Raw genomic sequence first — 15,967 nt, 5'->3', positions numbered from 1 at the left:
ATGACAATTCCTGGTACACCTCAGCATAATGCAATTACAGAGAGGATGAACTGCACCATCATGGAAAAGATCAGATATATGCTTTTACAAGCTAAGCTACCCAAGAAGTTTTTGGATGAGGCTTTAAGGACTACAGTTGATGTGATCAACCTGTCACTATGTACAGCCCTAGATGGTGATGTTGCAGAGCATGTATGGTCAGGGAAAGATGTTTCCTACAAGCATTTGAGAGTGTTTGGTTGTCGTGCATTTGCACATGTTCCAAACAATGAAAGGCCCAAGCTGGATAGTAAGACAAAAGAATATATTTTTCTTAGCTACTCACATGATTATTTTGGTTACATGCTTTGGGATCCAGAAAAGCAGAAGGTATTTAGAAGCAGAGATGTAGTCTTCTTTGAAGATCAAACCTTTGAGGATTTGAAGAATAAGGCACCAGCCAAGACTTCTGTAGAAGGATTAGCAAATTGTGACCCAGTTACTCCTCCAATATATCAGGGTGATGGGGGAGATGTGCAGGAAGATGGTGTAGAGCCTGATGTTGATCTACCTGCAGGATATGTTGAGCAAGAAAAAATTAGAAAGCAAACTTCCTACAGAACCTCAGTTAAGAAGATCTTCTAGACAATGTCAACCTTCCAAAAGATACTCTACATATGAGTATGTGATGCCTACTGATGCAGGTGAACCAGAGAGTTACCAAGAAGCAGTTGAAAGTGAGCAGAAAAAGAAGTAGTTAGTTGTCATACAGGAAAAGATGAATGCTCTTCAGAAGAACCACACTTATGATTTGGTGTTATTATCAAATGGAATTAAGGCCTTGAAAAACAAGTGGGTTTTCAGGTTGAAGACTCAATAATATTATTCTCAACCAAAGTACAAAGCCAGATTGGTTGTGAAAGGATTTGGTCAAAAGAAAGGTATTGAAGAGATTTTTTCTCCTATTATTAAAATGTCTTCTATTCGTGTTGAGCAGTTAGATGTGAAGACAGCTTTCCTTCATGGTGATTTGGAAGAGAAAATTTATATGGAGCAACCATAAGGCTTTAAAATTAAAGGTAAATAGAATTTTGTCTGCAAGTTGAAGAAGAGGTTGTATAGGCTAAAGCAAGCTCCAAGACAATGGTACAAAAAGTTTGATTCATTTATGATAAAAAATGGATACAAAAGAACGGCTTCAGATCATTGTGTATACATCAAATGATTCGGTGAGAATTTTATTATTCTCCTACTTTATGTTGATGACATACTTATTCTTGGGAAAGATATGTCTACAATTGACAGGTTGAAGAAGGAAATAAGTGAGTCTTTTGCAATGAAGGACATGGGGCCAGCAAAGCAAATACTAGGCATGTAGATTTCTCATGATAGAAAAATTAAGAAGATTTGGTTGTCACAGGAGAAATACATCGAGAAGGTATTGGAAAGGTTCAGTATGAGCAATGCAAAGCCGGTTGGTTCTCTTCTTGTAGAACACTTCAAGTTATGCTCGGAATAGAGTCCGTCAAGTGATGAGGAGATGGAGAAATTGCAAAAGGTTCATTATGCTTTAGCGGTTAGAAGTTAATGTACATGATGGTACGTACGAGGCCGGACATTGCATATGTAGTTGGTGTTACTAGCAGATTTCTTGCAAATCCAAACAAAGAGCACTAGGCAACAGTGAAGTGGATTTTTAGATATCTCAGAGGGAGCTCTAAAGTTTGTTTAAACCTTGGAGGTAAACCACTTGTGTTGACAGGTTACACAGATGCAAATATGGTAAGAGATATAGATATGAGGGAGTCCACATCAAGTTATGTACTTACTTTTGCAAGGGGAGTTGTGTCATGGCAATCCAAATTGTAAAGGTGTATTACTCTCTCCACCACAAAAGCAGAATATATTGTTGCTATAAAGGTATGCAAAGAAATATTATGGATGAAAAAATTCTTACAAGAATTGGGGCTGAAACAGAAAAATTATGTGATGCATTGTGACAACCAAAGTGTCATCTATTTGTGCAAAAACTCAATGTTTCATTCAAAGTCCAAACATATAAATGTCAGATATCACTAGATTCGAAATATATTTGAAGAGAAGCAGTTGCAGTTTCAGAAAAATTCACACAGATGATAACGGAGTAGACATGTTGACAAAGACTTTACTAAAAGAAAGATAGGAGATATGCCGATAGCTAATCGGCATGGCTTCACATTGAGGAGTCATAAGACAGCCTAAAGGGGGGAGGTTGTTGGGCTGACAGTTGGGCTTTAACAACCCACAACCCACCTCCTCTAAAACCTAACCCTAAATCATATTAGGGGGTGTGGATGGCTACGTTTTTGTGGTAGAAAGAGGCAGAAAATCTACAGTAACGAGGAGAATACTATAGCCATGTGATTACAAAGAAAAGAAGAAGAACAAGGCAGAAAGATAAGAGAAAGAAAGGGAAGAAGATAATGACAATACAGAGAGACTGTTCTCAATCATCTAGCAGTGTTTTCATCATCAGATCTACAGTAGATTCTTACTATGATTAGGAGAGAATTTAGATATTATGCATAATGACGTAACCCTTATATTTCAGTTATTCTCTTATGATTGTTGCTAAAGTTTTGGACAAAAAATTAAGATTTATATATTTATTATTTTTATAATAGATTATCTCTAGTTTATCCCGTAATTTGTACGTTAAAAAGATTTTTCACGTGTTCTATTTTATTATAATTTTATTTAATTTAATTCGATCGATTTTTGACCTGCTAGTATTTATACAAAAGGTTATTCACCTCTCCCCCGACTTCGACTCCGCGCGCTTCTCCGCACTCAGCTCGGGCTCCGCCGCCGCCCTCGCGGAGTCCCTGGACCCCTTCCGACCACTCCAGGCCCACCTCCGCGCTGAGTTGCTCGGTCGTCACCGCTCCCTCCTCTCCCAGCTTGCTTCCCTCCGATCCGCTGAGTCCTCCCTTGCCGAAGTCCGCTCCGGCGTGGACTCGCTCCGCCGCGCCTGCCACGATTTTGCCGAGCCCCACCTCGCCGTCCGGGCCCACACCCTCCAGCTTTCTAACCTCCTCGCCTCCGCCGCCCGACATCTCGGCCTCTGCCGCAGGCTCCGTGACCTCGTCGCCGGGGGTTCCCCCGACCGCCTCGACCGCGCCAAGTCCGCCGAGATGCACCTTGAGATGGAGCTCCTCTACCAGGAGGGCAACCTTGCCGGTATCTCCGTCGTCGAGGATGAGATACGCTGGCTCTCGGAGACCGGAAGCCGGCTGCGCGGCGAGGCCATGAAGGCCGTCGAGCTGGGCATAGACGAGTCCAACCAGAACGACATCTAGTGTGGCCTCCAGGTGTTCTACAACCTCGGCGAGCTCAGATCCGCTGTCGACACCCTCGTCAGCAAGTACAAGGGGGCGGCCGTCAATAACGTGGGGACGGCGCTCGACATGAAAGCGATCTCGACGTCGTCTGGGGGTTTCGGGCCCGGCGGTGTGCAGAGGAGCGGGACACCGCAGGTTGGGGGAGGGAAGAGGGCCGCGGAAGCTCTTTGGGAGAGGACGGGGAGGTGTATGGACGAGCTCCACAAGGTTGTAACGGCTGTATGGCATTTGCAGACCGTGCTATCAAAGAAGAGGGTGCCCTTCACGCAGGTCCTGTTCCTCCATGAAGTTTGGCAAGTGAGTCCAATTTTCTCTCGGATTAGGCTCTTTCTCCCAAGCTTTTAATAAGAAATTAGTATCTTTATATGATTGTTTTGTTTAGATCAAGCTGCTTAAATATAATGATCTTCATTTCTGAAACCTTGGAGCTGTCATAAAAATGGTGGGTTTAATCCTGTGCTATAAAATAACTTCTGATCTTGAGGATACTTCCATGATTGGCATAGTGTAAATCACCTGGTTATGTTTGCCTGTTTTGTAGTTAAAATACAAATTCCAATTTTCTCATTTTATGCTGACTTTGGACGTTTTACCATAGCACCTCAATCAAATGCGAAATTGGCATCAACTTAACTTAGGCATTTTCTTCATCAGATTATTCAAAATTCAATGTGTTTTTTTTTCCCTTCCTCTGCCCTAACATCACTGTTGGCATCAAATTGAGTTTTATTAATGGTCAAAAAGATGGGTGGTAGATAAAAGGATCCCCCTGACTTGCCATCAGGGTGTTTCACTCTTTAGTTAGGTTGTTATCCAGAAACCTGGGATATAAAACAAGTGGTCAACTATCAAAGCAATAAATTATCCTTGTCCCATTACTTCAATAGTTTGGCACAGTCTCCTAATGATAGGTTCATCAAACTTTCACTTTTGTTCCATCTTAGCCGAGGTTTATGTAGCTCTACCACTACCATGGAAGCTTTTTTTTTTTTCTTAAACAGATAATAGACTTGTCAATTGTCTTTGTAGTAGGATTCACACTGTACAAATATCGTTGTTGGCCTTCAAATATGGCAAAAAAACTTTTAGCATCTCATGGTATTTTAAAAGGGCATGTTCATGTTGTAGTATCTAGAAACTACACTTCATTTTTATTCTTCTTGAGTCCAAGGTTATCTGTTGGACCTTTTATTCTAAAACAGATTTTAGTTTCACACTTTCACTTATCTTTTTGAATGATCTATGGTTCCAGAGTTTCTTTCTTATTTCTCCTTCCTGGATATTGTGCAGGAGGGTGATCCTCTATTAATAGATCAGATTTGGGAAGCACTTGTGAAAGCTTTTGCAAGCCAAATGAAGTCTGCTTTCACAGCATCTAGTTTTGTCAAAGTAGCATTTACTCATGGGTACCCGAAGCTATTCTCTATGATTGAGAATCTTCTTGAATGAATTTCACGTGACACTGATGTTAAGGGAGTTCTACCAGCTCTCAACCCTGAAGCAAAGGAACAATTGGTTTCTGCCATTAACATATTCCAGGCCGCATTTCTAGCTCTGTACCTAAGTCGTCTCTCAGACAATGTAAAGAGCATATTCTCAGTATCTAGCCATGGAAGTATTCCATCCAAGGATCAGATCTCTAGAATTATATTGCATATTCAAGAATAGATTGAAGTTGTGAGAATGCATGGACACCTTAGACTTCTAGTGTTACATGAAATTGGCAAAGTTCTGCTCTTGTTAGCTGAGAGAGCTGGATACCAGGGAAATAATTTCCAACAGTTAAGTCCCTTCAAAAGATATTTAACTTGTGTACCTACTTTTTAGTTATGAAGTGAATCTTAAGCTTAATTTTACAAATGTCAGTTTTGGTTACTTGTTATACTTCTGTTACCTATTATCTGTTGTGTATTGTTATATACAACTGAATTTAGGTTTGAGATATCTTCTAGGATACTAACTAGTCAGAGTTTTCATTATCCAGAGTATTTCTTGATTGTTAAGTTTTATGATTTTGTTTCCTCTCTGGAAGTTTTGATACTGATTGTTTTTGTAAGGTGGAAACTACCGAGTTTTTTTAACAAGTTAAAGCTGATTTAAGGATCACAAGTTCTAGTCCATTATAATTTCAGAAAGTCAACTTCTTTCAAATCGAATCTAGTTATCTATTTTAATATAAAAATCTTGAGAACAAGCTAGAGTAGTATGATATGGTGCATTGTCTTAAGCTTAGCAGCTATAGATCAACATTCCATGTTTCCTTATGAAGTGCTTAGATGAGGAAATTAGAAATTAAAAATCTGTTTCTATCTCTGAGATCCGTATTCTCTGAATTCAACTTGAAGTCTGTTAAACATGTGTAGCATCTGATTTAATCTCTTTTTCATTACTAAATGGTTTGGATTCTTTGGAACATATCAAATTATAGTAGATGCAAGCCATACCCATATTCCAGACTTAATCTTTTAATTTATATGTGTGAACATATCAAATTGTAGAAATTGTAGTGAAAACTTATGTCATCTCTAATCTTTGACCTCATTTCTTAACATTCGCTCAGACTGTTTTGTATGTTTATAAGGTGAGATGATTGCTGAATCTTTGTTGTTAGAGGTTTCAATTCACAGGCCTATTGACGGACATACAGGCAGAGCCGATTGGTAGATTCATTGATTCTATAGATTGGGAAGGAAAGACAAGTTAGTTGCCTATCCAGAGTGGTAACCAACACGACAGGTAGGGGAAATACTGAGCCTATTGTCTTTATACTACGAATCAGCTTATTGTCTCAGTTGACTCGGGAGAGTTTCAGTGCTAACTCCGTGAAATTGTTCCAATGTTCCTTCTGTAAGATAGGCTCACTTGTCCTCCGAAGAGGTTCAATTCAACTACTATAGCATTTGAGGCCAGGAGAGACTTTCCTGAGTTGGTGTTGGTGTCTGAGGTGGAGGAGCCCCTACAGATGGGAAATCTTCTACCGAGTCGGTTAGGTGTCTGAGGGAAGCCCTTAGGCTGCCTGAGTCAATATGTGAGGGCAAGGTTCATAACTCGAAATTGAGACTTGCCCGAGTCCAAAGAATAAGAAAAGAGGTTCATTCCTGCTGTCAGTAAGTATTCCATTCCTATTCCCTTCCCTGCTAGTAAGAGGGAAAAGAATGTTCGAGGGACCGACGGATGCTTCCCCGCGTGGAAAGAGTAAGAAAGGGGCTTGTCTCTACGTTCCATTCCTGCTGTCAGCAGTCTCCTCTCTTCCCTTTCTTTAGCTAGAGTAAAGGTGTCTGAGGGCAAGACACTCCACTCTCAAGTATCTGCTTTCCCGACTCTAAAGAAGAGGAAAGGGGTATTTCTTTCTTAATATAGAAACCAACAGCAAATAAGTATTATTTCCCTTCAGGACTTAACAAGTCCTATCAAAGTCAATATTGTTTAGTCCTTAAATCTTTAGATGGTTCAATATTTCTTGTCATAAATATGAAATTAGATCATTGTATGTCCCGCTGTTACCAAATAAAAGTAAATTTAAATGTTTCAATACCGTTAACTTTGGGTAAGACTTCGATGCTGCTTTTCATAATCAATTTGTGAAAACTGCATGATTACCAATGGCACATTTCAAAATATTGTGATATAAAGAAATTGAACTGATGCAATATGGTCTGATTATTTTAAGTTAGAGTTCATAGTATGATGAAAATCTAGGCCTGGTTTTTTTATTCTAAATAATCTATTTTTTTAAAGAGGCAAATATAGTCCATTTAGAGCACAAAAAGTTCAAATTCTGATTGGATCTGATTGAAGTAATTATTGTTCATATATAATAAGTAAGTAGATTTCTGATTGGGAAAGAATTTGTTTTTCGTCTTTCTGAACCATACTTCTGAATTTATTTTCTGAACCAAGTTCCAGGGGTATTGATCAACCATGAAAAACTAGGACCATCATTGGCTATCACATAATGTGCCTTCTTTAACTTTGGTTAATTGGTCAGATTTTTTATCTAATGCCACTATATTTCTGACTGTTAGGTATCCACAGGCCCTGAAGCCTGCCAACTTACAGGTCATGCAACTGCAGCCCAAATCAAGAATTTTGCCCTTTGCCAGCATCTGCAGGAGATCCATACTCGCATATTGGACACTACCTCTTCGCTTCCAAGTATAGCTTCAGATGTCCTGTCTCCTTCTCTTGGAGTCGTCTATGGAGTTGCATGTGACTCAGTAACCTCCTTATTCCAAGCAATGCTTGATCGTCTGGAATCCTGCATCCTGCAAATCCATGAATAAGATTACGGAGCAGAGTGAATGGATGCAGCAATGGATAATAATGCCTCTAGTTACATGGATGAGTTGCAGAAATGCACACTCCATTTCCGGAATGAGTTCCTGTCCAAGATTTTGCCTTCATCTGCGTCTTGTTCTGAGACAATATGCACCATGCTAGTTCGCAGAATGGCCTCTCGAGTCTTGATATTCTTCATCGGACATTCTGCTCTGGTGAGGCCTCTCTCTGAGTCAGGTAAGCTGAGGGTGGCAAGGGATATGGCAAAGCTGGAGCTTACTGTTCGACAGAACTTGTTTCCCGTTGGTGCACCATATCAAGCACTTGGTGCACTCCGGCCTGTCATCTTTCTGGAGACATCTCAACCTGGAGGGTCGCCACTTCTTAAGGCGCTGCCATCCAGCATGATACTCCACCACCTGTACTATCGAGCCCCTGATGAGTTACAATCTCCATTGCAGAGGAATAACCTGACACCTCTTAAGAACTCTCTGTGGCTTGATTCACAAGGTGAGGATCAGATCTGGAAAGGAATTAAAGCTACCCTTGACGATTATGAGATAAAGGTCAGAGCTCAAGGAGACCAGGAATTCAGTCCAGTCTATCTGCTCATGCTTCAGATCAGTTCATCAATGGCCAAGAGCACTTCATCTAAATATTGATATTAGATATGATTGTCCAAGAACTTGTTATGATAGATCATACACATCTTTCTTTAAATTTGTTTTCTCTTTCCAATAAACCCATTATCTACAATGATATTCATTGTGGTGTCTCAGGGCTGGCAGTTGGCAATAGTTTTGATGTAAATGAAAATTTCTGCACCATTGCTTTTATATATTGATGTTGCATAGTCGTAACTCCATGTTTAATGAACATTACCTTCTTCGAAAACTTGGATCGACGTTATTAGAACTTCATGGTGTTTATTATTCAGATTTCAGTATGGTCACCAAAATTTGACCACACTAGTTGGATTGGTTTTGATTGTGATGTTACATCGCTTGTAGCAATGGCTAACCGAAATCATCTTCATTTTGTACTTTGAGATTATCATGAGATGTTGTCATGGTTGTAAACTATGTTTTGGGATGCTGAACCAGCAAATTCTACCGAATATGTCAAGAACAAGAGCAACTAGTTTGCAGATGCAAGGCACATTTTCCGTTCAAAAAAGAAGTTGAAACCATGGAAGTGCCTAAAGGTATCTATCTCCTTGCAAGCTATTTCAGATTGGCCAAATAATTGACTGCAAAATGTGAGACAGGACAAGCAACATTACTCTTATCATGACAAGCCAATTTTAATTATCTGTAACCTCATCCTTTCCATCTGTCTCCCATTAATCTTAGCCATGTCGTGGTTTGAAATCTGCTAATACCTTGCTATGTTGCTTGCTTATACCTGTGTTCCAGCCGGAGTCTGGGCACAAGTGAGGGGAACAGCAGCTACGATGACGGGCACAATGGCCAACAATGAAGAGGATCTCAAAGCCAACCATGGCCATTCGAAGTCTGGAGTAAGAAGGATTGAAGAAAGATTCGCAAAAGCCTTGAGTAGACTCACTTCTGAGGTTATTTTGTCTCTTATCCTTTGGGTTTGCTCTACCGCATAATGGACTCTGTGCAAAAATTTTCGATTTGTTATTCGATTACTTGTTCTAATGTTTCTGTTAAAAGAATAATCATTTGGATTATTTTTACGGTAAGAATTTGATGTTGAGACTTCCCGTATTGGCTTTTAATCACACATAGAAAGCACATAGAGTTTTGATTAAACAGTAAATGAGTAGGTGACAACACTTGACCTGCTTTGTGACTTCATTTGGACTTGGGAGATTATTTCTGCTGTTGAGTTGAAGCTGTTGGGCACACAAATGATTTGTCAGCTGCTGCAAGGTGAATTAATTTCAGCTTTAGATTGGCTAACAAAATGTGATTTTTTTTTTTTTTTTTGCAATGATCTCTCAAGTATATAATTTTTTTCTATTCATTGGTCCTTCCTATTCCTGGATCATATGGCTTGTTTCTTTCACAATTTTGTTTTCATTTTGAGCATATTAGAACTCTTTGCTTGTGGATGGATACCAGCAATATGGAACTGGATTCCTTGCTCTATGGCTAAGAACACATAACTATTTGTATCTCTTTTAACACATATTCCCTGTCTTCTTGTCATACACGGCAAATGTCATTTATCTGTTTGTGTTTTCCCTTCAATTCATGCATGTAGAACTTCTCGAGCTTATACAAAATATTTCTGTTCTATTTAAATTTCTTATCTTTCTCTCATGATAGAACAGTATATATTGCAATTCTATGAGATACTTCATTCTTTGAGAACATAGAGTAGCTGGCTTTCTTTTGATCTTTCCTTACTGATCTGTGATCTGAGCCAGCCACTTTCAGATTTCAACTCAAGTATTAGCTTCCTACCACAGTTCATATAAATGAACTTGACATTTTTGTTCTTTTACCATGATGGAAATTGACTCAAGGAACTCCACAACATCCTACCATTTCCAATGACCATGTAAGTGTCTGTGAATTAGAGATCAAGAAACTCCATGCATAATATTAATACCTACCTAATGAGGGCATTTTTCATGTGTTTATACATGATCAGGTACTATATATTTATAATAAGCAGGTGCTGATGACTGGAGTCAGAATTATTTTTTTTCTACATATACTGAATCCAATAATTAGATAATTGGAAAAATAACAATATAAGTTTTTTCTTATAAAATTCAAGTTGAAAAATAATACAGCATATATGATGATTTGCTTCCTTTTTGTAGTTCTTTTACCTGCATCTATTCTAAAAACATTATCATAGAAGAATAGCTAATTATATCACATGAACATTTGTAAGTAATGGATCTTGCTTTGCATAATTCATCCATTTTTACAAAGACAGCTAAAAATGCATACAAGAGAAATATATTTGATCTCAACAAATTCTAATGCATACATAGCGCGCATCTAAATGTTTTAATCGATATACTAAAATGTAGTTTGCTTTTTTACTTCCCAAAATTCACTATCTTAATGAAAATATATATGTGACATGAATAACACCACAAAAAGAGATGCTAAAAAAGGCAATTTAAATGTTGTTTGTCAGCTAATCTTAGTGGGTTAGAGTACATTAATATATTTTCCAACAAAGAATGCATGCAGGAAAAGTTAGATGTGATAATTCCACAAATAAATTATTTGTGAGACCATCAGAGACATAAAAGAACATATGAATCTGATAACTAACAGCAATGCTTTGTTTCTTTAATTCCTTAATAATATCATTAGCCTTGTCATGAGAACCTGAAATTTGTCTGATCTAGCATTCCACCACATAGTTTCATGTCATATATTGAGAAAGCAATCTCTAAGTATGAAAATTTTTTTGTTATGTTTCTTCTCATATTAGACTATAGTAATCACCAATAGTTGCTTTACCATTCACTTCATTTTGAAATCAATATTATTTTGCTTATTTGAGTCATCACAATGTTCTCTTTTCAATTCAAAAGTATTTATGTAATTACATATGTTTTGTATAAATATCACAACTAGTAAATAAACAATATTAAATATATATATATATAGTACTTATTACCTTGGCAGATCTTCTAAACAAATTCAAACAACTTTACACAAATATCAGATCTCTCTATGTCCATATAAATGCTGAAAATATTTCCACAAATCAGATCATCGAACGATAAGAAACATCGACTAAATATTTTAAATTACTAAATTTATAGTACCACAATAAATCAAGAAAATGCAGAATTCAGTCAACAAGTTTGCACGCAGAAGACCATGTTCATTCAGCTAATGGCTAATTGGCTCATTTAAGCTAAATTGGCCATCAAATTAGAGAAACTGTGAGATTTTGTTTCAGAACTTGGGAAGACAAGAAATCTTGAAATGATATCAACAACAGACAATGAGAAGGATAGTTGTCAGAATTATGTTATGGACTATAGAAATCAATGTGAATTGAGGGACATGATGGAAATAACAAATATCTTCATTCAACCTAGTTCAATTATTCAGACACCTTTCACATTTTAGTTTTTCCAAAGAAAGAATTAAAACAACCAATATCTTATAGACAAAAAGTGGATATATTATTGTATGTTTTCCATAATTATATGCCTAACGATGATGATAATTATGATTGTTAGCAATAAGAATATATATATATATATATATATATATATATATTTGTATATATATATACACACACATACATATATATATATATATATATATATATATATATATATATAAAAGAAATCCTGATTCTTCAGCACTAGGAAAAAAAGAAAAACTTGATCCAGAAAAATGTAAGCTAGTAAAGTGACTTGAACCTCCAGGCAATTTATAAGACAATTATATAGTTGATGCACAAAATGATTCATTCTTCATCTGACATTATTTGTATGTGAGAGAGAGAGAGAGAGAGAGAGAGAGATCAAAGTAAGAGAGGTGAAATGGGGAGAGGCAAAATTTCAAGAAGGCATTATGGATGTCAAAGACCACAAGAAGAAGCATCCTACTGGAGGTAAGCTTAGACAGTCTTCATAAAGCCATGTCCAAGAGAAAAGACTGATTTGAGCTTGGAAATTAGACTAGTAAAGGAAAAGGAGAAACACTAAGTTGAGCGATGGAGTAGTGTAGTCACACTCAATGTTGCACTCATGCAAGACAAAGGATTCAGTTATCTACAGCCGAGTGATCTCTTTTGTCCAACAAACACACTGTGATGGGCCACAAAAATGGGGATGTTGCATCAAAGCCATGCAAACAAAAGGGGAAAATATTGAAGCACAGCTGAAGTTGGACTGCTCATTCACCTATCCATATCCAAAGAAAAAGCTTTGGTAGGGAGGACAAGCACACACCCCTTAAAGGCAATAGGGAGGTAGCACACCCCCCCACCCCTCACTAGATGTTGACAACCCTACTAGCAGCATTCATAGAAGCTATAGTTGCTAACAGTCATGATTAGCTCTGCAAGTAATTAAGAGAAGTCAATTCTTCACTCTAGAGAGAAGAAAACAACAGTATCATAACATAATGAAATAGTAAACATGTAGACACAAAAGTTGTAATAGATTAATAAAGAGAGAAAAGAAAAAAAAATTGACCTGCATCTCCTCCACCATTCACAGCTTACTTAGATTCTTGTTGTCTCCACCTCTTCAGATCACCCACATGCTGAGGCAGTAAACCAGAAGAAAAAGAAGGTACCAAAGACCCAACAATCCAAAACAAATCAACAACACAATGAAAGTTATGAAGACACCTTGTTGGTCTGTGTCTGGATGCACCTCTCCCTGTTCCTTCAAGAACAAAATCTCTGGAAGAAGAAGAAGAAGAAGAAGAAGAAGAAGAAGATACAGCAGTTCCATTCTTTTCTGTGAATCCATGACTCTTTCGCCTTGCGCTGGGGATTGATTACATCGGATGTAGAATGATGTCACTAATGCGATATGGATGGCGACCAGAGACAAGCAGGTGGTCCTCCGGATCATACGGAGTTGGAGTCACGGGAAGCCATGAGAAGGGTAGATGGATGATGGGCCAACGCCGCCGCCGCCACCACCTTGAGGTCTACTGCTGAGGCTCTCGTCCCCGCCTCCATCGTTCATCTTGCTCCCGAATTGTGCCGCCATGCCAAGATTCAGATACACCATTCTTGAATCCAGGCTGAGGCTGCACGCAGCTATTTCGGGATTCATCCGTGGGTAGATGGCCGCTCTCGGGCTGTTTCCGGCGCCACCATTACCTCCACCGCTATTGGCTTCCTCTCGGGACATCACCAGTGCCGCGGACTGGACTAGCTCGAGACACAGCCGCAGCTTGTTGGGTTCTATGTGCGACAAGCCCGGCACGGCGCCCTTGAAGAGGAAGTCGGAGGTGAGGGTGCGAAGAATCTCCAGCGGGGTCACGCCGTCGACGGTGCGAACGTTGGGATCGGCGTGGTGATCGAGTAGGACGGCGACCATGTCGGGGCTCACCATCTCGGCGGCGATGTGGAGCGGCGTCTTCCCGGTTGGGCCGGCGGGGCAGTTGACGTCGGCCGCGCCCAGCTCGAGAAGAGCCTTGACCACCTCTCGGGTACAGTTCTCGACGGCGTAGTGGAGGGCGAGCGCATCGTCGAGGTTCAGCCCCTCCCCCATGACCATCAGCTTGACGAGCTCGACGTCGGAGGAGTCGAGGGCGCGGCGCATGCGGCGGATCTTGTGGTGGTGGTCCTCGAGGTCAGCGGCTGGGCCAGCGACATCGATCTGGTGGGGGTGGCGTGCGACGAAGGAGGGCCGGCGGGCGAAGGAGGACTTGAGACGGAGCTCCTCGATCCTGGCGACCACGTCGATGGGGAGGTGCTTCGCGAGCACCTCCGCCGGAAGGCCCGACTTGGCGACCAGGTGGGAGCAGGTGGCCCAGAGCTGCTGCATGTCTTGCTGCCGCGACGCCATCAGGACCTTCATCACGTCCTCGATCGACGCTTTCTCCACCATGCTGGCCAATTGCTTCTGCACCCACCCACCAAAACTAAGACTCTGCCACAAGCAGCTCTCCATCAACGTATGATTGGATTGTGAGTAAGGAAATTTTGGCTGATCGCCTTCATAAAATATAGGAAGAGAAGGACGGGGGATTGATGGAGCTGTTTATTGCGTTGTAAGAGAGCAAAACGGCACCCAATTCAAGAAATCGGGAATGATGCATGAAATGAAATGTGACAGCGAAGGAGGTTGATGCATGGGGAAAGGGGAAACCCTAGTTCACCCGATGGGTGATAGATGGTCGGATTCGTGAAAGAGGCGCTCATGGCAGTCTCTGTAGAGGGCGTCTTTCGTACAGTAAAGAGAAGCAGGACTTTGTAGCAGCAGCAGCAGCAGAAGAAGAAGAAGAAGAAGAAGCAACAGTCCGTAGAGACAGCCACATGATCGAGGAGGAGAAGTGAACCGTGATTTAGACATGATCGATAAGGTATTTGGGAGGATACCTCGGTGATCTGCTCCAGCTGCTTGACACCGAAGGAGCGGGCGGCGGCGAGGGTGTCGAGGGCGAGGTCGACAGCGGCGGCGCAGTGGGTGTGCCAGCAGCCGCGGTCGCCGCAGTTGGGGCGGGGCTCGTGCTTCTGCGGCACCACCGACACCTGCCCACTGTACAGGAACTGCAGCATCAGCAGGAACACCTCGTAGCTGACCGAATTCACCGGGACGACGGCGCCGCCCGACGCCCCGGGGGACGCCCCGCCGCCGCCGCCCCTCGGCGACGACAGGAGGCCCGGCGGCGGCGAGTCGGTGCCGCAGAAGAAGCTACGGAAGAAGAGGCTGCGGGCGGCGAGGATGCAGCGGTGGGCGTGGACGAGGCGGCCCTCGACGCTGAAGGTGACGTCGCTGAAGGCCTGACCATTGATGAGGAGGTTGAGGTAGTCCAAGGAGAGGGACTTGAGTGTCTCCTCCATCACCGACTCCCTTCCTTCCTTTTCTCCCCTTTGTCCAGTCCTCTTTGGTGTCTCCTTGATCTCTCCCGTTCTCTAGCTCAAGGTTCAGATCATATATCTGCTTATGATTCCGAAAGAGAGACTAAGATCTACGGGGATGAATATGAAAGATGAGAACAACGAAAGCGGTGGTACCAAGCGAGAGAGAGAGAGAGAGAGAGAGGGCTTCTCCTTCTGACCTCTTAAATCTTTTCACATCACCTGCTCCTGCTCCTGCTGCTGCTACTTCTGCTCTCTTTCCATCTGCCTATTTTTGTGCTTCTGATGGGATGAGATGAGGTTTTTGTTCCTTGGGAGAGAGAGAGAGAGAGAGAGAGAGAGAGAGAGAGAGGGGAAGAAACTAAAGAGAGCAATTTGGATGGTTGTGCTGGGTGGCTGGAGAATATAAAATAATGGAGGTGGTAAAAAGAGGAACTTTGAGAGAGAGATATATGTGATGGCAACTCCTGCATGATCACATGTGATGGAAGAAGGCATATATGTTAAAAGCATCTTATTTTACGTAGAATCATTGATCAGATTAATCTACTCACATCAAAACAACTCTCCTCAGTATTATATCCCAAAAAAATATTCATGTCAAACCAATCAATCCCACTAATTAATTTACACGTTTGTCCGTATCCTTAGTTGGGCAATCTGATGCATCTTGTCAATATTTAACCCCCATTTTATATGAGTTGATCATCCTTTAATCATTAGACTCACAAACTAAACATGTCGATGGTTGTTTATGACAGCAGCATTCCTTGTTCACAGTAAACTAAAGCAGTAACTGTGGGAAATGATTCATGTGAGGAAGA

The 15,967-nt window shown here is 40.9% G+C and overlaps 1 protein-coding gene and 1 pseudogene across 3 annotated transcripts; one reads left to right on the top strand and one right to left on the bottom strand.

Moving 5' to 3' along the window:
- Positions 1-8,475, top strand: LOC135650061 (conserved oligomeric Golgi complex subunit 5-like; annotated as a pseudogene).
- A 3,992-nt stretch (positions 8,476-12,467) lies between these two features.
- Positions 12,468-15,500, bottom strand: LOC135581534 (BTB/POZ domain and ankyrin repeat-containing protein NPR5-like). Of its 3 annotated transcripts, XR_010501228.1 has the most exons (4): positions 15,344-15,500; positions 14,661-15,222; positions 12,796-14,184; positions 12,468-12,658 (listed from the first exon to the last, which is right to left on the bottom strand). XR_010501228.1 is itself a non-coding variant. In XM_065167544.1 (3 exons), the coding sequence occupies exons 2-3, from the start codon at positions 15,123-15,125 to the stop codon at positions 13,195-13,197; spliced, it is 1,455 nt and encodes a 484-aa protein (XP_065023616.1). In that variant the 5' UTR covers positions 15,126-15,222; positions 15,344-15,500; the 3' UTR covers positions 12,693-13,194. The 3 variants fall into 3 exon arrangements, 2 of the variants coding, with proteins under 2 accessions (XP_065023616.1, XP_065023617.1); XM_065167544.1 differs by lacking the exon at positions 12,468-12,658 and having other exon boundaries at positions 12,693-14,184; XM_065167545.1 differs by lacking the exons at positions 12,468-12,658; positions 15,344-15,500 and having other exon boundaries at positions 12,693-14,184; positions 14,661-15,224.
- Positions 15,501-15,967: the final 467 nt, after the last annotated feature.

The sequence above is a fragment of the Musa acuminata genome, chromosome BXJ3-9 (assembly GCF_036884655.1).
Source record: "Musa acuminata AAA Group cultivar baxijiao chromosome BXJ3-9, Cavendish_Baxijiao_AAA, whole genome shotgun sequence".
NCBI lineage: Eukaryota > Viridiplantae > Streptophyta > Magnoliopsida > Zingiberales > Musaceae > Musa > Musa acuminata.
Note: the sequence above shows the minus strand (reverse complement) of the source record. Positions and strands in the feature narration are given on the sequence as shown.

Bases quoted from the DNA above. Each gene is read 5' to 3' on its own strand.
- LOC135581534 (XM_065167544.1), bottom strand. From the start codon at position 15,125: ATGGAGGAGACACTCAAGTCCCTCTCCTTGGACTACCTCAACCTCCTC. The intron at 14,185-14,660 runs GTATCCTCCCAA...GGGTGGGTGCAG, and splicing joins AGCTGGAGCAGATCACCGAG to AAGCAATTGGCCAGCATGGT.